The sequence below is a fragment of the Harmonia axyridis genome, chromosome 4 (assembly GCF_914767665.1).
Source record: "Harmonia axyridis chromosome 4, icHarAxyr1.1, whole genome shotgun sequence".
Classification (NCBI taxonomy): Eukaryota; Metazoa; Arthropoda; class Insecta; order Coleoptera; family Coccinellidae; genus Harmonia; species Harmonia axyridis.
Window position 1 is genome coordinate 31,995,018 of NC_059504.1, and position 24,174 is coordinate 32,019,191.

The 24,174-nt window shown below is 35.1% G+C and overlaps 4 protein-coding genes across 4 annotated transcripts; 1 reads left to right on the forward strand and 3 right to left on the reverse strand.

Moving 5' to 3' along the window:
- Nucleotides 1-4,775: 4,775 nt before the first annotated feature.
- LOC123678675 lies at nt 4,776-6,576 on the reverse strand. The gene is made up of 2 exons (XM_045615814.1): nt 6,542-6,576; nt 4,776-5,235 (listed from the first exon to the last, which is right to left on the reverse strand). The coding sequence occupies exons 1-2, from the start codon at nt 6,574-6,576 to the stop codon at nt 4,776-4,778; spliced, it is 495 nt and encodes a 164-aa protein (XP_045471770.1).
- Nucleotides 6,577-7,528: 952 nt separating this feature from the next.
- Nucleotides 7,529-10,330, reverse strand: LOC123678676. Its single transcript, XM_045615815.1, has one exon. The coding sequence runs from the start codon at nt 10,328-10,330 to the stop codon at nt 7,529-7,531; it is 2,802 nt and encodes a 933-aa protein (XP_045471771.1).
- Nucleotides 10,331-15,263: 4,933 nt separating this feature from the next.
- On the reverse strand, nt 15,264-17,345 carry LOC123678476. Its single transcript, XM_045615512.1, has 2 exons — nt 15,408-17,345; nt 15,264-15,345 (listed from the first exon to the last, which is right to left on the reverse strand). Exon 1 carries the CDS (start codon nt 17,200-17,202, stop codon nt 15,541-15,543), a length of 1,662 nt encoding a protein of 553 aa, XP_045471468.1. The 5' UTR covers nt 17,203-17,345; the 3' UTR covers nt 15,264-15,345; nt 15,408-15,540.
- LOC123678677 lies at nt 17,335-19,648 on the forward strand. Its single transcript, XM_045615816.1, has 2 exons — nt 17,335-19,504; nt 19,567-19,648. Exon 1 carries the CDS (start codon nt 17,335-17,337, stop codon nt 19,369-19,371), a length of 2,037 nt encoding a protein of 678 aa, XP_045471772.1. The 3' UTR covers nt 19,372-19,504; nt 19,567-19,648.
- The last annotated feature ends 4,526 nt before the right edge of the window (nt 19,649-24,174 follow it).

Sequence of the window (24,174 nt, forward strand, 5' to 3'; positions counted from 1 at the left end):
TTAAACAGCTGAAAAACTTGGTTTTTAAGAGACTCAAAAAAGACCTCAAAATAATTACATGGAATGCCAATGGCAATAAAAATAAAAATATTGATCTTGAAATTTTACAAACGACAACAAAATCGATATAATACGTATTCAAAAGGTATAAATGAAATATTTCTTATTCAAAAAAGAGTATTAAGAATTATGTACAAAATGGGAAATCGTGATTCGTGTCGGGGTGTATTTATGAAAAATAAAATATTAACTGTTATTGGAATTTATATTTCTGAATCATTGAAATTTTTGTTTGAAAATCGTAATAGATTTGATGTACAGGTGAGTGATAGATACCCTGTGAGATCCAGAGACTTTCATTATCCTTTACACCGTCTATAATTAACAGAAAAACACCCAGAATATATGTGCAAAAAATTATTTGATAAGTTACCTCAACATTTAAAGGTTTTTGGATCTTACAGGGTGTATGTCCAAAATATCAAAGAATTTTTGTTAGAATTAGAACCGTATTTTTTGAATGAATACTTGGATAGGCATAGGTGAGAAATTTATTTTATTTTGACGTAATTCGTTTGTAATTCTTTATGTGGTGGCTCATGTACTGTATGTTACAATATGAAATAAAGTTTTATTATTATTATTTTTATTATCAAGAGTCGAAACTCGGCACAAAAACGCCCCCTAAATTACCAAATTACTATTATTTTAACAAACCAAAGTCTAGGGCTAGTGAAGGTCTCTTAATTTACTATAAAAAACATCTAACACCGGTTGAAATCGAAACTTGCACATATTCTTTTGAAAGTCAGGCTATTAAAATCGATAATATAACAATAGTTAATATCTACAACGGACATCAAAGTCCAATATGTTTGAACGAAATGACCACTCTAATGGCTCTGGGTCATAAAATCCTCATTTTGGGGGAATTCAATAGTCGAAATACCCGAAATTGCCGAACAATAGAAATGGAAACTTACTTCAAAAATTTCTGAGTAACTCAAATTATTTTCTGAACTATCCACAAAATTCCTTTACGTATTTTCTTCCGAGAAATGCAAACCTTCAACATTAGACCTAATGATTTCGAAAAACTCAGCAATTAAAGAACCATTTGCATTATATATATATAAATATTAGACGCAGTTCAATCCGGAACACACAAAGTTCACAAATAAATATGTATAGATATATATACAGGGTGTCCCGTAAAGACCACGTCAAACCTAGGGAGAATGTAGACCAAAGGATAACCCACCTGCTATGACAAAATTCCTATAATAAAAGTCTTACCGTTTTCGAGATATTTTTTTTTTTCGAAAATAATGAATTTTTGCCCCTTTCAATAGTTTTGCCATTACGGTTGGTACAATTTTACATCTTTCTGGTTAATTTTTTCAGTTAAATATTGCTGAAGAATGATTTTAACGTTTTCATCAAGAACATCCCCCGAAAATTTTAAAGGGGGGCTAAGAGAAATATTTTTGTTGGAAATTTTGGTAGTGGATTATTTTGTTCATGAAGTTTAGCCCATCGTAGTGGAAAAAAAATGTACCGAGCTACTGCTGCACATTACTTCAATAATTTGTCTATTTTATAGTGATTTCAAAGAGGTATCACACAAGTAATGTGTTATTCGAAAAAAAAAGATATGGCTGTTTTTATCCAAATGGGTACATTTCTGACAAAATCAAGTTTGTCAATTCTGTTAAGAAATCTTCGATGTTGCATTACTTAGTGAACAATGGCAATTGTTCACGTGCGAAAATATTACTCGCATAATTATTCACCTCAACGAAATTCAATTTGCCAGCAAATTTTGGAAAACATCATGCAGATCCAGATTTTTTTAATGAGATCATTTGGAGCGACGAGTCTTCCTGTACCAAGGATGGGTACATGAAGACCTAAATCCTCACCGGTGGATTGGAAGAGAAGGTGAAATTTTGTGGCCTCCTCGTTCACCTGACCTAAATCCTATGGACTTTTAATATTGGGGCTGCCTAAAAAACAAAGTATACGCAACACCCATACGTGATGAAACCGAATTGAGAGAATGCATCCGCAATTCGGCTTCATCACGTATGGGTATTGCGTATACTTTGTCTTTTAGGCAGCCCCAATATTAAAAGTCCATAGGATTTAGGTCAGGTGAACGAGGAGACCACAAAATTTCACCTTCTCTTCCAATCCACCGGTGGGGATAAGTCCTATTCAAATGTGCGGTATCTTCGAGTCCGTAATGTGCTGGGCATCCATCATGTTGAAACCACAGACTACGGCACATCTTCCAACAAAATGGGCAGATGGTTGGTTAAAAATTCCAAATAATTGTTTGCGTTCAGTGATGGCGGCAGTTCGGTCGGGCCCAAAATTGCACCATTAAATATTCCAGTCCATAAATTGATCGTGAATCGATATTGTGATCTATCTTCTCTGACCTTGTGTAGATTTATGATATTCCAGCTATGCAAATTGTGAAGATTCATGTACTCGTTGCTCCAAATGATCTTATTAAAAAAATCTGGAACTGCATGATGTTTTCCAAAATTTGCCGGCAAAATTAAATTTCGTTGAGGTGAATAATTATGCGAGTAATATTTTCGCACGTGTACAATTGCCATTGTTCACTAAGTAATGCAACATCGAAGATTTCTCAACAGAATTGACAAACTTGATTTTGTCAGAAACGTACCCATTTGGATAAAAACAGCCATATCTTTTTTTTTAGAATAACAAATTACTTGTTTGATACCTCTCTGAAATCACTATAAAATAGACAATTTATTGGTGTAATGTGCAGCAGTAGCTCGGTACATTTTTTTTCCACTACGATGAGCTAAACTTCATGAACAAAATAATCCACTACCAAAATTTCCAATAAAAATATTTATCTTAGCCCCCCTTTAACATTTTCGGGGGATGTTTTTATTGTAAACGTTAAAATCATTCTTCTGCAATATTTCACTGAAAAAATTAACCAGAAAGATGTAAAATTGTACCAACCGTAAGGGCAAAATTATTGAAAGGGGCAAAAATTCATTATTTAAAAAAAAAAAAATATCTCGAAAACGGTAAGACTTTTATTATAGGAATTTTGTCATAGCAGGTGGGTTATCCTGTGATCTTCATTCTACCTCGGTTTGACGTGGTCTTTACGGTACACCCTGTATATAACCCTATAAGGTGAAAGGGAAAAAAAAAAAAAATATATATATATATATATATATATATATATATATATATATATATATATATATATATATATTCATAGAATCCCATTATAATAACATTATAATTGTAGTAACCCTGAGGAAGGAACTAACCAGTTCCGAAAGCTTGGTATGAATAAAGAGTAAAACTGAAATCCTTCTTATCAGTCGAATTCCCTTAAAGATTCACGATATATATATATATATATACAGGGTGAGTCTTTGACTTGTACATATATTTCAACCGAAGATTCTTGGGGTCAAAAGAAACACTTTTTTCATTTACCATTTTTTCCGATTCGGCCCTGTTAAAAAGATATAGCCATTTTAAATTTTCATAATGAGCTAATTCACCCCTGGTAACCGGAACACTGAAGTATTCGCAAGTATAAGATATACAATTTGAACCTTGGAAATAAGCTATTAAATTGAAAAAACCATTATAAACTCACTTTTAACATTCCATTTGTTGAACAAAGTAGTATTTTTAATACAATAAATGAGTTATCCCAATTTCACTGACGATAAAGATTAAATATTTTTCTCTTGATTTTCTATTTCATTTTCGATAATCATAACGAATTGAGCTCGCTATCACCCATATAAGCTTAGCTCTGATATTCATAATTCATATCCATTCATTCATTATATCGCATTTATAATATATCGTTGTTTATTTGATTTCGTACTAGAATTGCAATTTAACCTTACATTCTCAAATAAATAATATTCATCTGTGACAGTTCTAACACAGAGTAGTAGTCTGTGGTTTTAAGTTTGAACCTCAAATTTCGAGTGTTGCAAATTTAAACACAACAGTTCCAAATGACTACCTCGGTGGTACAGTGGACTGAGAAGTTGGCTGTGGTGCCGAAGGTACCGGGTTCGAATCCTGGCTAGGTCATGGATGTTGTGTATGTCTGGTGGAGGTTTATGAGTTTGATATAGTAAATATGAAATGTTCGCTGTGTAGATGGCGTTAGTAGCCAAGCACATATAAAGGAAAAAAAAAAAAGAAGAAAAAAAAAAAAAACAGTTCCAATAATCTATGTTCTAATTTCTAACCTAAAATCTAAAATATTCATTTAAAGTTTACACTGTTATTGTCTTATGATATTTGATATTATATTTGCATAAAATGAAAATCATCAAAGATTTGAAGAAACCCAACAGAATATTGAAGTTCCATACATATTTTCAAGAAATTTATAAACAATTTCCAAAATAATGGTGTGGATACAAAATAAATAAGTATGCATTCTGATAGAGAGTAATTCCTTTATGAAATGAAGCATTTGATTTGTGCCAACTATCTCATAAAAATAATGATCTGCATCAATATTTTTGAAGCCATTAGTGTGAAAATATGGAAATGGAGTTTTATGGCTCTGTAATCAATGGAAAATGTTAGACTCCACTTGTTATGAAATTTGTTCTATAATATGTACCTGCATTATAGCCAACTCTACTTGATTCATCTTGATTTCGCCATTGAAAATAAATGAGAAGTCTTCTTCTTCTTCTTCTTCGTATTTTAAGCCTTGGGCTTGTGTTCTCCATTTAACCTTCCTGCGAAATCGACGTCCACGAATCTCTCCATCTTTTTGGAGGTCTTCCTATCGGTCGTCTTGTTCCTGGTGTTCCGTCTCTCGCAATCTTCGCGATTCTTTCCTCGTTCATCCTGTCCACGTGGGAATTCCATAGTCTCCTTCTGTTTCGACCCCAACGTACTATATCTTGGACTCCGCATATGTTCCGAATCTCTTCATTTCTTTTTCTGTCTCTTAGGGTGAACCCCAGGGCGTTTCTCAGTATTTTCATCTCGGCTGTTCGAAGTGCGTTCTTGGTCACTTGATTGTCAGCTCTTGTTTCTATCCCGTATGTCATTATTGGTCTTATAACACTTTTATATATTCTAATTTTAGTTTCCATACGCATGTGCCTGTTATTCCATATGATATCTCTTAGTGCACCCGATATCCTTGCCGCCTTGCTGGTCTGTTCTCTAGTTTCCCTGTTTCTGTCCTGGTTGGATGTTATTCATACTCCCAAGTATTCGACTGCCATCACCTGTTCAACTGGTCGATCTTCCACTACAAGCTTGCATCTTATAGGTTCTTTAGAAATGACAAGAGTCTTAGTTTTTGGGGTAGATATTTTTCATGCTAAGTTTGAGAAGTAATTAATATAAATATCCACAATTGAATATCCTGTTTCTTTCAACTCACCTATTTGTTTTCATATTAAAACAATTATGGCACTCTTGGAAGTATGTCAATCATATGCTTTAGGATGAATTTATGGAGTAGCAAAAGAATAAAGTATTTAATCTCAATCACATGAAAATTTGTTTAGTATGTACTTAGTGGTATATTTCGATGTGAGTTTGAATGACCACAAGAAGAATACAGTATTGTTCGATGGCAGCAGTCTTTAGTGTGATATTGATTGTTGTCATTAAAATGAGACTATTTTGTGAAAACTTCATTAAACATGGGCTTTATGGGAAATCTGGACTTTTCAAAATAGAATGTTGATTTTAATGAAGTATCTTATTATCTGAGCTGTGTCAAAGCTCAATAATTTGTAATCAAATAGAAGAGTTGAGGTGAGCTTATTCAAATAACTTCATTTTCAAACTAAGTTGGCTAGTACTTCAATTCTAAAATCTGAGACATGACATCATATAAATATTCATTTCTGTGGTTTTTTTTTCCACAACAGAACAGAGTTGCATTCAGCCAAAGTACCCAATTTTTTGAATTTCACAGATAATTTTTTTTTTTTAAGATCAAGTTACTCGAAAACGGCGCTTTGTACGAGAAAATATAAAGAATACTTTTATTTTTCAAATTAGCCAAATATTCTTCAATGAACGTTCAAATTAATTTTAAGAGTTGGGTTCTTAGATTTTCTGGTATTTTTATGTGATGTAATGTTCATAATGAAGAAACTGAAAGATGTGTAGGGAATCTTGTGGTCGGAGAAGATGTATCACATCAAGGAAAAGCTATATTCCAAAAATCATTTCGTTCAATAGAACCATTTACGAGATATAGCCGAAAATCACATTTTTTTATCGATTTTCAACAGCCTGTATCTTAGTAACCGGGCCGAATCGGAAAAATCTATAATGGAAAAAAGTGGGTGAGTCTTTGACTTGTACATATATTTTAACCGAAGATTCCTGAGGTCAAAACAAACACTTTTTTCCATTATAGATTTTTCCGATTCGGCCTTCCAACTCCGTGAAATACACAAACTGAAATCTGTAAGTGTACTACCGCTGATTATCTCGGAGAATGGGCTGATAGAGAGGCACTTACCTGAGAACACTCGGAGACTCTGCCTGGATCAGCATGTGATGTCTAGCTCACAGAAACAAATCATCTTGAGCACAACGAGAATTGTCAGGAAATTTCTCCAAGGCCCATAGCGTCTGTGCACGCCTTGACCACGGTCCGGCGTCCATGGTTTCGTACCCGCGGATGACGCGGTGGAAAAAAAAAAAAAAAAAAATATATATATATATATATATATATATATATATATATATATATATATATATACATATATATATATATATATTTTTTTTTTTTTGTTTTTTTTTTCACCGCGTCATCCGCGGGTACGAAACCATGGACGCCGGACCGTGGTCAAGGCGTGCACAGACGCTATGGGCCTTGGAGAAATTTCCTGACAATTCTCGTTGTGCTCAAGATGATTTGTTTCTGTGAGCTAGACATCATATGCTGATCCAGGCAGAGTCTCCGAGTGTTCTCAGGTAAGTGCCTCTCTATCAGCCCATTCTCCGAGATAATCAGCGGTAGTACACTTACAGATTTCAGTTTGTGTATTTCACGGAGTTGGAAGGCCAGTTCAGAGTATTTGCTGATTTTCTCCGAGCACGCTTTTGCCAAGTTGTCATCCGCTGGTACAGTAAAATCCAGCAGCAAACATGTTTCCTTTTCCCTGTCGAAGATGGCGACATCCGGTCTGTTATGTGCCACTCCTCTGTCGGTCACAAGCGTGGCGTCCCAATACATTTTATAGCGCTGATTCTCCAGGAGGGTTTTTGGTAAGTAGATATATTGCTCGACCTCATCCTGAAGTAATCCTAGTTTCAGGGCTATCTGCTGGTGGTATATCTTCCCCATGGCATTATGCCTGTCAAGATATTCCCTGGGGGCGAGAATAGGGCAAAAGGAGGTTACGTGTTGAATAGACTCCGCACCCTGGGCACACTTCCGACACCTATCCGATGGAATAGCTTGCTTGGCGATGTGCTTCATGTACATTCTGGTAGGCATCACCTAGTCTTGTATCGCCAGAAGTCTTTCCTCTGTTTCCGGAAAAAGATATCCCGCACGCAAGTAAGTAAGCGATTCGGATCTTTCTACATCTTTACTTTGCAGGTGGGTTGGATATGTGCCGTGTAAGGCCTTGCCGTTCCACTCCAGGATGCGTTCCTCTGCAGAGGGTTGGGGAAGCTGGTATCCCGGTTCAGCAAGCCTCAGAGCAGACACTCCATCAGCAGCTTCACATATTGCTTTGAAGAGAGGTGAGTTGTTCTTAAGAAAGTGTTGTCTCGGGTCACTGACATTTCTTGCGTGAGCTTCCTCCAAGCTCATCAGTCCTCTCCCTCCTTGGTGTCGTGGGAGGTACAGCCTAATTGTTGAGGAGTGGGGGTGGTGAACTCCATATTTAGTCAGCATTGATCTGACATCCCGATCCAGTGCTCGGAGCTCAGTTGTTGACCAATTGAGTACACCAAATGAATAGGTCATGCTTGGGATGGCCCAGATGTTGATAGCTGTGAATAGGGACTTTGAGTTGAGTTTTGCCTTGAGGAGCATTGCAATTCTGGAGAGGAGCTTCTCTCTGAAGGATTGTTTCATTTCGGGAGTTTTTATTTCCAAGGCCTGGTTCATTCCCAGGTATTTGTAAGGGACTTCTTTGCTCAGAGTCGGTATTGTGACACTGTTGTTAAGTATTGCCCCCTCCATAGTGTCATCAATCTTTCCTCTCCGAACATCAAGAACTGCACACTTATCGACCCCCATCTCCATACCCACTGATTCGCTAAAAGCTGCAACCACTTTCAGCATTCTTCTCAGTTGTTCTGGATTGGCTCCATAAAGTTTCAGGTCATCCATGAACATGCGATGTGAGATAGCAATGTGTCTGTTCTTATTGACAACGTATCCATACTTTGTGTTCTTCAGAATAATGCTAAGGGGATTGAGCGCCAAACAGAACCAGATAGGGCTCAGCGTGTCACCCTGAAAAATGCCCCTCCTGATCTTTATTATTGGCGATTCTGTCACGCTTCCTCCCACGTTAACGTTCAGGGAGGTCCTCCAGGTTTTCATGAGGTTCCTCAGCAGTTCGATCACGTGTCCAGCTACTCCATGCATTTCCAGCACCTTCAGAAGCCATGTATGTGGGATGGAGTCAAAGGCTTTCCTATAATCCACCCAGGCAACTGAGATATTCCTAAGCTTCTTTCGCGCCTGCTTGGTGGTAATATGGTAGATTATCAGAAGCTCCTTGCATCCTTTCGTTCCTCCTCGGCATCCACCCTGCTCTTCAGTCATCAGGTTATGATCTCTGATGTGTTTGCTGAGGTATCTCGTTATGATTCCGGTGATGATCTTATACAACGACGAGAGGCAAGTGATCGGTCGGTAGTTTTTTGGGTCCTTTCTGTCACCGTTCTTTGGGATGAGATATGTGACTCCCAGTGTAAGGAAACCAGGTATTGATGCAGGGTTATTGAGGGCATCCTGTATAAGAAGTGTCAGTTTATCGTGAACACTATTGAAGTACTTCCACCAGTAGTTGTGGAGTTTATCTGGACCTGGTGCAGCCCAGTTGTTAGATCTTTTGAGTGTCTCGACAATGTCCGATTTCTGCACCTGTACTTCCTCCATAAGCTCATTAGGGATCTTCTGCTGTGCCTCCTCTATCCAATATGCACTCTCGTCGTGAGTACTCTCCCTCGACCAAACCTCCGCCCAGAAGTCGCGCGCTGCCTCAGGTTCGAGTTTTACCTCTTCCCTCTCATCTGCTGTCTCCAGTGCTCGAAAGAACTGCTTCTGATTTTTATAAAAGAGGTTGTTGTTCTTGTAGCGTTTGGTCCTCTCGTTATACCTTCTGATGCGATTTCCTAGCGCCTTAATTTTTTGTTTCAGGTGATCGGAAACAACAGACAACTTGTTCTTGAAGGTGAGCTCCTTGCGCTTAATCTGACATTCAGAAGCTACCTTCCCAACAGCTTTAATGACTTTAGCAGTTGGCGTTGCCGAATTCAGGTAGGTATTAACTATCCCAATCTTTTTCCTTAAAGATGTGATCTTTTTTTCTAGGCGCAGTTTCCAAGGGGCAGTTGTGAGTGGTCTTGATGTACCTTGATGATGTTCAATCCGGTGCCCGAATGCCTCAGCCACAGTTACGTACACCGTATCCACCAGTCCCTCAAGTGTCTCCACGTTTGCCAGATGTCTCGATATAATTATGTTCACCCTTGCCACGAGGTCTCGTGTTGTCTTGGAGTATCTCAATCGCGGGATTTTTGGTCTCCTTTCCGCCGCAACTCCAGAGTACCTCACCAAGTTGGTAAAGAAGGATTTCTCGGTCATGTCTTCCTCAGGTTGTCTAAGAAAAATGCCACTTCTTCTTATCCCTGTCGATGATCTTCTGGATTCCTCTGGTGAATTGGCAATGTCTCGCTCCGCGGTGGTGGGAAAGCAGCTGTTTTTGATACATTCCAGCTCAGCACGAGAAAGTTTTTGCTTGTCAAGGATCCAGCGAACCCTGTTAGACAGTAATTGAGCATATGCCGGTCGGTCGGGGCAAATTTCCTTCCATGTCTCCAAGAGTAAGTTCCTGTATGTGATGTTGCGAGTCTCAACAAGGTTCAAAGCTATATAGTGGGAACGCATCACCATACAGTTATCATCGTTAGTCCAGCGCGTTCGCCTATCCCGTTGTGGCCTTCTTGCAGCGGAGTGAACGGTACGAACACCCAAGCTGTCAGAACTTTCTCCTCGCGGAGAGGCGAGACATGGCCTTACGGTGCCATCTCGGAGGGGTGCGCCGCTCGCCCCACACATTCCTCCTACAGACCGATCCTCTGGACGGCTCCGAAGGGAGCTAGTCCGAAGCCCCCTACCGCCCTGTGTTCTACTTCTCGTAACAAGAGCTAGTAAATTTAATCCCTTCCAAGGGTGCTAACCTTGGTTGGGTATGACTCGGGTACGCATGGACGTCACTCCCCGATGATATTGCGTATCACCCCTGCGTATATATATATATATATATATATATATACAAAATGTGATAATTTCCTAAAGTAATTAATAAACAATGGTTTAAGGGGTGTTGGAAAACTTCAATTGTTACTAACTTCGTTATTTCATCAGTCGACGTTTCGATCCTTGGTTGGGATCTTCTTCAGGACTTCTATAAAACAAACAACATACAAATATAACACAAACATTGCAGAAAAGACAACATGTTAAAACGCACCGAAATGCGAAGAGTTACCAGATCTTAAGTTGCACTGAATCTTATACAGATTTGGAGGAAAAATTATTAATTATCTTGAACACAAAATAGTCTCTAATACAATAACGTCTTTTTTTATCACACACTTCCTTATTCTCTTGAAAACTTCTTTTTAAAAAACTTTCTTCATCCATCTGACAACTGCGTAAAAAACGAAAGGGGTTAGGTCGGGTTCATAGAACATCATAGATCTTCAACTGACATTGGAGAACATAGAACTTGAGATCAACAACTCACTCTCACTAAGTTGGTTTGAATGTATCAGATATGAATAAATGTTGCTAATATTCTCTATATCCTTTCTGTAGTTCATGGAATTTTCATGTCGCTTAATGTGAATCATCTCCAGGAAACATCTTTTTCTCATATTCTCCTCGCACTCCAAGACTGTCACCGAATCATAGTCCATTCGATGGTCAACTGATCTTACATGTTCTGCCAGTGCACATATCTTTCTAGGATTCTTAATGTCGCTAATATGTTGGGTTATTCTTCTTTTAAGTTGTTGGGATGTTTGTCCGATATACACCTCATCACAATTTTGACAGGGTATTCTGTATACAACACAGCTTTTCTTATCAGTTTCTATCCTATCTTTCAAATTACTATAAAGTCTCTTTAATTTAAATTCAGTTCTAGGTATCACTTTGATGTTATCAGTTTTTAATAAGTTTATTAAGGATTTTGTCATTACATTAATCAGTGGAATGGAAGTAAATATAATTCTCTGATCTAAATTGGTGGATGCGATTTCATCGTTATTCTGTGGCTGTCCAGAATTCGATGAATTGTGTATCAATTTCTTTAAAAGGTTCTTGGGGTGCCTAAAGACCAGGTTGCTTTCGTTCTAAACAGGTTCAACAGTGAACATGAAAGTATACAGTTTACGTTGGAGGAAGAAACAGCGAGTGGTGTCCCATTCCTGGATACAAGGGTGATACGAACACCGGAAAATAGGTTGATTCTGGATTGGTACCGAAAGCCAACAAGTTCAGGGAGATACTTACACTATTTTTCCAATCATTCACATGGACAAAAGGTAAACATGATTTTAGGATTGAAGAATCGCATCGAAAAAGTTGCCCATCCAAGTCTAAGGCAGCAGAATCTGAGGTTATTGTTACAATTGATGCTAGAGAATGGATACCCAAAGAGGTTTTTGTCCAGATTGATATACAATACCACTCCTTCGACACAGCCAACGAATGGAGAGAGGGGCGCATCCACCACTGTGGACACTGAGAACGTAGATAGAATTCTTTACTCTTCTATTCCCCTAATAAATGGTATGACTAATGCATTAATTAACCTCCTAAAGACCACACAAATTAAATTGATTCCGAAATCTTATTTTAAAATTGACAGACTATAAAGTCGAGTGAAAGATAGGATGACTGTTGATAATATGAGTGGTGTGGTATATTGTATTCCATGTTCAATATGTAGTGAGGTGTATATTGGTCAGACATCTCAGCTTTTGAAGAGAAGGATTGCCCAACACAAGAGCGACATCAAGAATCCAAATAAGATTTGTGCCCTAGCAGACCATACCCGGGACAAAGATCACCCAATGGATTATGATTCCACCAAAATTCTTGAATGTGCAGTTAGTGGAAAGAAAAGATATTTCTTAGAGATGTACCATATTAAACGCCACACTTGTTCTATGAATTACAGAAGGGATGTAAACAATATTAGCTCCATCTATACTTATTTGATTCATTATGACCAGTTTGGTGGCAGTGAATTGGATGGATCAAATGGACTGAATATTTTCACAAGTTCTACAGTCGGGATAACGTAATAATGAAATCTGTGTTCCGGACTATTTCTGTGAGAGGGGATTGGATTCGGTTCATGGAGTCTTTCAATAATCGCATTTGTTCTGAGTTCGGTGAGAGTGAATTACTGCGACCAAGTGTGATTTAATGCTATTCTATGTTTCAATTGTCATGTGCGTGTATTCTGTGGCAAGTCTGGTTGACAACATTTTTGACAACCTCTCATTTTGTTGATTATTCTGTTTACCTTATTTACATATGATAATTGATTTCTACTCTTATGCTAACGAAATATCAGATCTTTTTTCGCTAAATTTGTTGATGTTCTTGTTCATTGCTTTCTTGAGAGCTATTGATTTGTGTTCAAATAAGATCTTTACAACTCTGTATTTCGGTATGTACTATTTTTACATGTTTTGTGATTGCCATGTTTTTGACTGTTTTCTATTGCTATTGTAGAGTCCTGAAGAAGGTCCCCATCGGGATCGAAACGTCGACTAGATGAAATAAAGAAGAGTGACATTATAACACTTATCAATTTTCCCACACCCCTTATCATACTTATAACTATATATATATATATATATATATATATATATATATATATATATATATATATATATATATATATATATATATATATATATATATATATATATATATATATATATATATATATATATATATATATATATATATATATATATATATATATATATATATATATATATATATATATATATATATATATATATATATATATATATATATATATATATATATATATATATATATATATATATATATATATATATATATCGGGTGTCCCAAGGTGAGTGGCCTATTAGATTATTATGGAAACTATTGATGGTAAAGATTTCAAATTTTGTGGATAGATATTTGGCCATGTAAGGTACATTTTTAAAATAATTTCACCTTTCCAGTGTTGCCGGATGTACGACAATTTGGCAACAACTTTGTTATTTTGAATGGGACATCCGGTATTTCTATTTTTTTTATGATACTCCATAAAATATTAAATCTATTCACTCTTACTTTTCCATCCCTATCTTCAACGGTTTTTGAGTTATTAATTATTTTTCGAAATTTTAGATCAAATTGGCGTATTACGAAAATGAATCTATTTCGCTCAATATTTGAGATTTAAGTCAGAAATTTTGCAAGTCGTTAGATATTGATCTGATCTGTGTCACTGCTTCTGAATTATGGTTGTCAATAATACAGGACGGACCAAAAAAAATCATCATTTGCCAAGTTACAAAATAGTAAAAAAGTCTGTGTAAGTGAATAGAAAAATTGTAGAATGTGTTGTACTGATTCCAAAAATTGAAAAATATACTAGGTGTCCAATATAAAAAAATTGACTTTTTTACAATTTTGTAACTTGGCAAATGATGATTTTTTTTGGTCCGTCCTGTATTATTGAGAACCATAATTCAGAAGCAGTGACACAGATTAGATCAATATCTAACGACTTGCAAAATTTCTGACTGAAATCTCAAATATTGAGCGAACTAGAGTCATTTTCGTAATACGCCAATTTGATCTAAAATTTCGAAAAATAATTAATAACTCAAAAACCGTTAAAGATATGGATGGAAAAGTAAGAGTGAATAGATTTAATATTTTATGGAGTATCATGAAAAAAATAGAAATAACGGATGTCCCATTCAAAATAACAAAGTTGTTGCCAAATTGTCGTACATCCGGCAACTCTGGAAATGTGAAATTATTTTAAAAATGTACCTTAACTGGCCAAATATCTATCCACAAAATTTGAAATCTTTACCATCAATAGTTTCCATAATAATCTAATAGGCCACTCACCTTGGGACACCCGATATATATATATATTGTCTCCAGATAACAGTCGTATATATATATATATATATATATATATATATATATATATATATACTTCGAAAATGTGATTACGAGATCCCTGTAAAATTTCAAGGCTACGAGGTCCATGTCTTATAAACCAACAATCCGAGATCCTCTCCTATGTACCCTATATACATGGTATACCGCGAGGCAACGAGATCCGTTCGACGTTGCCACACAGACGGATCTCGTGAGATGCGATATATATATATATATATATATATATATATATATATATATATCATCTTCTGTCGACGTAAACAGAATATTTATAGCTCAAAAAAAAATAATGCGTATGATTTTCAATGTCAGCCCACTTTCCTCCTGCAGGCCGCTCTTTATTGAACATCGCATCCTTACGGTTCCTTGTATTTATATATACAAATCTCTTATGAATACAAGACGTAATCTGAGAAAATTGGTTGGATTGTCGAACTATCACAATTATTTCGCGAGAAACCAAAGAACATTGTGTCTTCCTCAACATAGGACAACAAAATTTGAACTGTCCCCATCTTATAAGGGCATTAAAATATTCAATAATCTACCTGAGAGGATTAAGATTTTAAATGAGTTCAGATTCAGGGATGCCATAAAGCGTTTATTGATTGAAAAAGCTTATTACAGTGTGGGGGAATACATGACAGATGGTCAATTTAGATAATCTTTGTTCATTTATTATGTTTTAAGATTATATTATATGTTTGTGTTCATTTTCTTATATATATATATATATATTGTTCAAGATAATGATCGTTGAAAATGATAATATATACTATATAAGGGATATCGATCAGCAATTAACGAGATATATTTACTCTTTATTCATGTAAAGCCTAGCTTTCGAAGCTTATTTTGCTTCTTCCTCAGGGCAACTGTAAAATACAACAAAACACATCATCAACAATAAAACAAAAAACAGAGTACAACAACTTACTGAATGCGAGGTTAATCTCTAAGTCTAAGAATTGTACAAAATCAGACACAAGCATCAAACAGGGTAATATCAAATGATTATCAATTAAGAAACGCAATATCATAATACGCAATAAACAAAGTTAGGTTAAATGTCATCCATCAACTGGACCATCGAAAAATGGTCTGTTAGAAAATTCTATGAGATATGCATATATTGGACTTAATCTCTGCGTGTCCGTTTTCTTGTTAATTTTACTTTTTTGAGTTTGTATGTGGATCATTTCTAGTATACATCTTTTTTTATAATTTACATTTACATCTAAAATTTTTACGTTATTAAAATCAACACTGTGTGAGTACTTATTAGCATGAACAGATAATGCACATCTCAGGTTATTTGTTCTAATATCACTTTTATGTAAGTTCATGCGATTTCTAAGCCACTGAGAGGTTTGACCTACGTAGGTTTCATGACAGTCAGTACATTCCAGTTCGTACACCACATTCGATTTTATTTCTTTTGGTATAGGGTCCTTCAGTTTTGAATATAAATTTGCCACTTTCTTTTTGCACTGTGCTACTATTTTCACTTTTTTATTATAATCTTTAAAACAATTTTTAATTTTGTAGGTAAGGTAAGGGATGTTAGGGATGCTTCTATATTTCACAACTTCTGTTTCTCCCACCATATCAGGTTGTGTTTGACTTTCAGTCGAAGGCAACATTGAAGTAGAATATAGAAGTTTTTTCAACATTGTTTTAGGATAGGCATTCTCAACTAAAAGATCAAACAGTCTTTTCATGCTTCCATCTCTGAATGTTGGATCACAGATTTTATAAATCCTGTTTTTTTGTTCTTTAATGAAATTTAATTTTATGCTCATTGGATGGTCAGATAAAAAATGTATAAACTTTCCTGCAGAAGTCGTCTTTCTATACCAATTTAATTTTACTTTATTATCCACTCGGCATACCTTGGTATCTAAGAACGGAACAGAGTTGTAACAATCTTCTGTTTCAATCGTGAACTTTAATTTAGGGTCGAAGCTGTTGAAAACTTGCAATATCTCCTCAGTTCCCGTTGATGGTAGGGATATTATTAGGTCGTCTACATATTTTTTTATAAATGCAAGTGTGAATGTTAATCTAGGTATACAGGAGTCGAGCACATAGTCCATCACATACAACGACAAAATCGGGCTAAGTCTGGATCCCATAATGCACCCAAACATCTGCAAATAGAAACTGCCATCGAACATGAAGTAACCTGATTCTAGGAGGAAGGTGATAATCTCCTTGAAGTATTCTTTTGATATGTTGCAGACTGCCTCAATCTTGTTCCAATGGAATTCCATTGCTCTCAGTACCAACTCCTTTGATATGTTGCCAAATAGGTTGACTACGTCAAGTGATATCACCACATAATCTGGGGGTAATTCAAAATTGTTAATCTTACTGGAAAAGTCAAACGAATCTTTCACATAATATGCATTATCCTGGTCATAGGCTTCCGTTAGGATTTGTGCAATATAATTTGAAAATTTACATGTGGGACCCTGTACATCAGATACGATTGGTCGCATTGGGATATTTTCCTTATGTATTTTGGGATTTCCGTACATTCTAGGGCTCACTGAATTATATGATTTCATTGATCTTGCAGCTTCTTTACTTAGTATATTTTGGTTTACAAGTGTGGATATGATCTTGTTGGTTTTATTCTGGATAGTGGTAGTTGGGTCTCTAGAAATCTTTTTGAAATCTTCAGTGTCAACAATTGAGTACATCTTCTGAAGATAATCCGCCCTATCCATAAGTACAGTCACTGAACCTTTGTCACTGTCGAGAACTACAAGGTGATCATTAGTTCTTAAAAAGTTTTTCGTTGTTTTATATAGCTTTCTTATGTTGTCTGTCGCACAAATATTATTTTTACCTTTATGTAGATGACCGGTTATAATGCAGATTATAAAGTTCCAGAGAAATGGTTCAAGAATTTGTCCCAGACAACAGTACCTGAAGAGGTTAGAACAGTCCTTGGTTTGGGTTCCAAATTTAACGTCCCTTTAAACCACAAAGAAATAAACATCAAAGACCTAATAGCAGACGTTGAGAGCATTTTGGACTTGGTGGAGGAAGATAGAAGAGACACTTTGAGAGCTAAGATAGCAAGCATTATAACCGGTCATCTACATAAAGGTAAAAATAATATTTGTGCGACAGACAACATAAGAAAGCTATATAAAACAACGAAAAACTTTTTAAGAACTAATGATCACCTTGTAGTTCTCGACAGTGACAAAGGTTCAGTGACTGTACTTATGGATAGGGCGGATTATCTTCAGAAGATGTACTCAATTGTTGACACTGAAGATTTCAAAAAGATTTCTAGAGACCCAACTACCACTATCCAGAATAAAACCAACAAGATCATATCCACACTTGTAAACCAAAATATACTAAGTAAAGAAGCTGCAAGATCAATGAAATCATATAATTCAGTGAGCCCTAGAATGTACGGAAATCCCAAAATACATAAGGAAAATATCCCAATGCGACCAATCGTATCTGATGTACAGGGTCCCACATGTAAATTTTCAAATTATATTGCACAAATCCTAACGGAAGCCTATGACCAGGATAATGCATATTATGTGAAAGATTCGTTTGACTTTTCCAGTAAGATTAACAATTTTGAATTACCCCCAGATTATGTGGTGATATCACTTGACGTAGTCAACCTATTTGGCAACATATCAAAGGAGTTGGTACTGAGAGCAATGGAATTCCATTGGAACAAGATTGAGGCAGTCTGCAACATATCAAAAGAATACTTCAAGGAGATTATCACCTTCCTCCTAGAATCAGGTTACTTCATGTTCGATGGCAGTTTCTATTTGCAGATGTTTGGGTGCATTATGGGATCCAGACTTAGCCCGATTTTGTCGTTGTATGTGATGGACTATGTGCTCGACTCCTGTATACCTAGATTAACATTCACACTTGCATTTATAAAAAAATATGTAGACGACCTAATAATATCCCTACCATCAACGGGAACTGAGGAGATATTGCAAGTTTTCAACAGCTTCGACCCTAAATTAAAGTTCACGATTGAAACAGAAGATTGTTACAACTCTGTTCCGTTCTTAGATACCAAGGTATGCCGAGTGGATAATAAAGTAAAATTAAATTGGTATAGAAAGACGACTTCTGCAGGAAAGTTTATACATTTTTTATCTGACCATCCAATGAGCATAAAATTAAATTTCATTAAAGAACAAAAAAACAGGATTTATAAAATCTGTGATCCAACATTCAGAGATGGAAGCATGAAAAGACTGTTTGATCTTTTAGTTGAGAATGCCTATCCTAAAACAATGTTGAAAAAACTTCTATATTCTACTTCAATGTTGCCTTCGACTGAAAGTCAAACACAACCTGATATGGTGGGAGAAACAGAAGTTGTGAAATATAGAAGCATCCCTAACATCCCTTACCTTACCTACAAAATTAAAAATTGTTTTAAAGATTATAATAAAAAAGTGAAAATAGTAGCACAGTGCAAAAAGAAAGTGGCAAATTTATATTCAAAACTGAAGGACCCTATACCAAAAGAAATAAAATCGAATGTGGTGTACGAACTGGAATGTACTGACTGTCATGAAACCTACGTAGGTCAAACCTCTCAGTGGCTTAGAAATCGCATGAACTTACATAAAAGTGATATTAGAACAAATAACCTGAGATGTGCATTATCTGTTCATGCTAATAAGTACTCACACAGTGTTGATTTTAATAACGTAAAAATTTTAGATGTAAATGTAAATTATAAAAAAAGATGTATACTAGAAAAGATCCACATACAAACTCAAAAAAGTAAAATTAACAAGAAAACGGACACGCAGAGATTAAGTCCAATATATGCATATCTCATAGAATTTTCTAACAGACCATTTTTCGATGGTCCAGTTGATGGATGACATTTAACCTAACTTTGTTTATTGCGTATTATGATATTGCGTTTCTTAATTGATAATCATTTGATATTACCCTGTTTGATGCTTGTGTCTGATTTTGTACAATTCTTAGACTTAGAGATTAACCTCGCATTCAGTAAGTTGTTGTACTCTGTTTTTTGTTTTATTGTTGATGATGTGTTTTGTTGTATTTTACAGTTGCCCTGAGGAAGAAGCAAAATAAGCTTCGAAAGCTAGGCTTTACATGAATAAAGAGTAAATATATCTCGTTAATTGCTGATCGATATCCCTTATATAGTATATATTATATATATATATATATATATATATATATATATATATATATAGATTTGTTTGACCGCTTATACAGACCCGAATCGATATACTCTACCGACTTTTCAATCCAAAACTGACGTTGTCAGACCCGACTTCGGGTCTGGTAGCGTTTAACCATATATTCTTGATCAGGGACGTTCGGGGATGCCAGGGATAAATTTTCAGCCGGGTGTGAAAAATCGGTGAAACATCATAATATATACAGAAAACTTCAGGGTTCGGCCAGTGCGAGGGCGCTTATATCGAGAGTAACACGCTGTATATAATTGATATATTCGATCGACTACTCCAGACCCTAGATATGACAACGCTGTAGATTGTATATAAACTTAAACCTCGCACTCCGCACTGCTTATACAAACCCGGTATATAGGACCGACGTCGATAGAAATAATTTTTTATTTGTTCTTATAGAGCTCGTAAATCGGATATTCCATTTTTCTGAAATATACATCTAAAAATCATACGATTTGAAGCTTATACAAACCCGGTACATTGAATCGACGTCATGAGAATTGGATAGTGATCCTTTCGATTATGAACCTAGCAGTCATACTTGAAGAATTCATTAAAACTAATAGTATTTTTCCATAGGTAGTCGTTGTGATAAATGCTTTCTCTTAAAAAACTTGGAATTCTGCTTAAGGGAACAGAGATACATGAAAAATTTTATGAGTGGTACAAATTTTCTTATTAACTTGAATGAAACGCATACGTGAACGTAAGAGGTTCTTTCATATACAATTTTTTTAAATCTGTCCCAAACGTAAAAATCCGAAGTTGATGGAGCTGTACTTCTCACTGGGCACGAAACAGGTTCTGTCATATGTATCCTTCAAAAAGGAAGCAATTCGTTCAAAAATATACCAACGTTGAGCCTAGAGTATGCGGAACACTCATTCTATTGAAAAATGATTTCACGCCTATCAATCAACGAAACTTCCAGAAAAGAAGTTTCATATCTGTTTCCGAAAATTCTTCATAATTTTCCTGCCTATGATTGCACGAAACTAGTGAATGCGGAACTTTCTCTTGAGAAAAAAAGAAGTAAATTCGCCAGATTCGAAAATATTTCTGGCAAATCAAAAGTTGCATGCCAAACATACTATTCAACCTCAAAGCGAAATAATTATCGAATTGGGATCAACGTGGAAAATGAAGACGAAAAATGAACTAAGGTAGAAAATCTTTTAAGAATCAAAAGAACTTCAAATTGAGGGTTATCAAAAAATATTACTCAAACGACCGCAAATGAGTCATACCAACTTATTCTCCACGGTTCAAGTCTTATTTGGAATCATCCTGTATAGAACTTGAGTTATTGTGTAGTGCAGCATGTTTTTCTGCTTGTTACAGGAGAGCTGCATGCGATCATTTTTCTCCAAAGACTTTGATCTTCGGATTTTGAAAAAAAAAAAATTATCAAGCAATTGAATTCGAATATTTGATGAGTAATTGTTGTTCGAAATCGATTCTGTCGGGCGCAGACATGATGAGTATAGAATCAAGTTTAATGATTTATGACTACCTATGATATAACTTTATTTTATATTGTTTTGTATAAACAATGAAAATATTATATAAATGAACCGAATAAAAACCATGCTTCACAATCAAAACTATGTTGGAAATGATGGCCAATCATAAAAAGAACGGTTTGAATTCAATCAATTAGGAGTGTTAAGGAAGAATACAATAGATTGGTATAGTGTTATGAGGAGATATTGAACGTTTTCTGTGAAATTCATAGGAATATCGAAACTAAAAAGAATGAATCAAAATAAAATCATTGATATAAATGTTATTTCGATAACTGGAATGATCTAATTCTTAGTTACAACTAGTTGAATAAAATAAATATTCTTAGAATTTGTCTCAGAACTGAAATCATCTGGAAAAATAAGAATGTGTGAGTGAAATAGATATTGTGAGCGGGTAATTGATTGAAAAATTCATTGAAAATATAATTATAATAAAAACTGAAAATATCACATAACTGCAAGTCTGCAAATAAGGTTTAAAAATAACAAAACAAAAATAAAATGAATACTTTTCAGTCTCAAACAAATATTTTCAATTACACTCTATTTTTGCTAGTATAGGATTTTAATTTGAACTCGGGCCTCATTCTGGAATCTTGGCGAATGCATGGAAATGAATTCCATACATTCATGTTTTCTGGGAGGATTCTTATTCCTTACATGATTCTTGAAGTGTATTAGTACTAATTGCTTCTCCTCTCCTGACCTTATATGGCGTTTTACTTCTTTGAGTGATCACGTCGGTTGATGAGCCTTGAAATATAAGTATCAAATATAAGATTTCTGGTCTTTTCACGGCCATTATCTGAAACAGAACCTATATAAAACATTTAATATTCCTGCATATTGAGAAGGTGTACACTCTGTTTGTGAGGTGCGAATCAAATTTTGCCTCAGATATAAACATTAATTATTGAACTGTTCAAAATAATCATCATTCGTTTTTCATTACAATAAATATTGGAAGTCATAACACAAACATGTATTTTGTTAGATGTAAATCAGGAAAAATTCTATGAAAAATAACAATTCTTTTTCTTTCTAAACATATATAACACTAAATATAAATTATTCATCAAACTTAAAGAATCATCGAAAGTTTTACTTTCACATGGCAAATGACTTATTGAAATCTGTGGACTTCAGATAAGGGAAATTGTCCGTGGCCACCAAGATTTACTATCGTTAGATTTGTTCCTTTGGTCACATTCAAAGAGTATCATTCATCAGTTGAAAAATTTCGAAATAAATTATCCGGCACTGTTAAATTCAGAGAACTTGGTGGCCACCGAATATATCTGAAGTTCACAGATTATAATGGATAGGCTTTAGGGTGACTTGCTATGTGGAACTGAATTTTTTGATTATTTATATAGTTGGATGAGCAATTTATATTCCATGTTATCATTATGAAAAGGAAATAAAAAGCGATTTCATTTCTCATAGAAATTTTTTCGATTAACATTCAAAAACCACAAGATTGTATCACATCTATAATAACTAACAGCAATAAAAAATGATTACACAAATAGATTCTACTGAAAAAAGCTCCTGTAGAAAGTTGTTGTTGCATTACTATAGTACCAATGATAAGAATGGTATGGGAACTTTTCTTTATACTCCATTTTCAACTTTCTTCGTGTAGCTTGAAAACAGATATACAGAAGGGCAGACCAAGAAACAGATGAATGGACGGACATACAGACGTACGAAAAGATAATCAGACATACGGATGGAATGTCATACATATATACAGACTAACAGGCATATGGACGGAAGGACAGACAATGAATTTGACTTATGATTTTTCATCAGGGATTCGCAACTCTATCGTTTGAGATAATTTTCGGCTTAACATTCGAAAACGAAAACTTTCCTCGAAAAACGAGCGCGCAAGTACTATTTTTCTCATCTTTTACATTCTGTGTGATTCGAATTAGGAATGCATGTATGAGGTTCTAAGAAAAAATTAAAATTTTCTTGGTAAGGAATAACTTTCGATATACTAACACAATCTCCCAATCTATAATGAAGAACCATCGATGCACATTGCTTATTTAAATGAACCTCTCTTTCAAAGTCGATACCTACAGAACATATTATCATTTGTTTCATAATTTGTATCACTAAAATTAGTGAGGCAATAATGAGTTATTGCTTCGAACAATATCATAATCTAAAGAAATTGTCTCATGGAGTATTCATAATCTATTCTATTTAAAAATATAATAAAAATTTTTACTATGCAGTTGCTGCGCGCGGACATTGTTCCTTCACATCTCAACACAACTCATACCAATTAAACGATACCACAATAACACAAAAATTTCGAGCCCTTTTGTATATCGAATAAACAAGATCGGACCCAAATGCGAGAACGCCCCACTCTGTATATAATTGTTATGGTCAATCAACGTCTCCATTCCCTCAATGTGGTTGACCGCAGATGAAAGGCAACGATTTCAATATTAGATTTTTTATCTTATCTGTATATAAACCTAAAACTAACACTTTGCTACTTATACAAGCCCGGTAAAAACGGCCGTCGTCATGAGAAATGCTCATTTCGAATTGTCTGTACCCAGATCGAAAATGAAATATTTAAACTATTTGCATTATTTGCAGGTGATATATGTAAGGAAGGAAAACGACTTCATGATTTGATTCTTGTATTAAAATTAGAAGGAGTAGTTCAATTATTTTTCGAAATCAGCCTCATTTCCAAGATACATTCCGTACAGCTCTAATAGTGTGTTGGCGAGTTTATGGTTATTGATATTTGTAACTGCTCTGAATAAACATCGAATACAATTACTCTACATAATGTTCGAAATTATTTTTGTGAAGATGATATTTCAGACATATAATCAGACTTTGGAAAAGAATATCGAAAGAGTAGAGTAGAGTAAATACTTTTTTTGAAATAAAT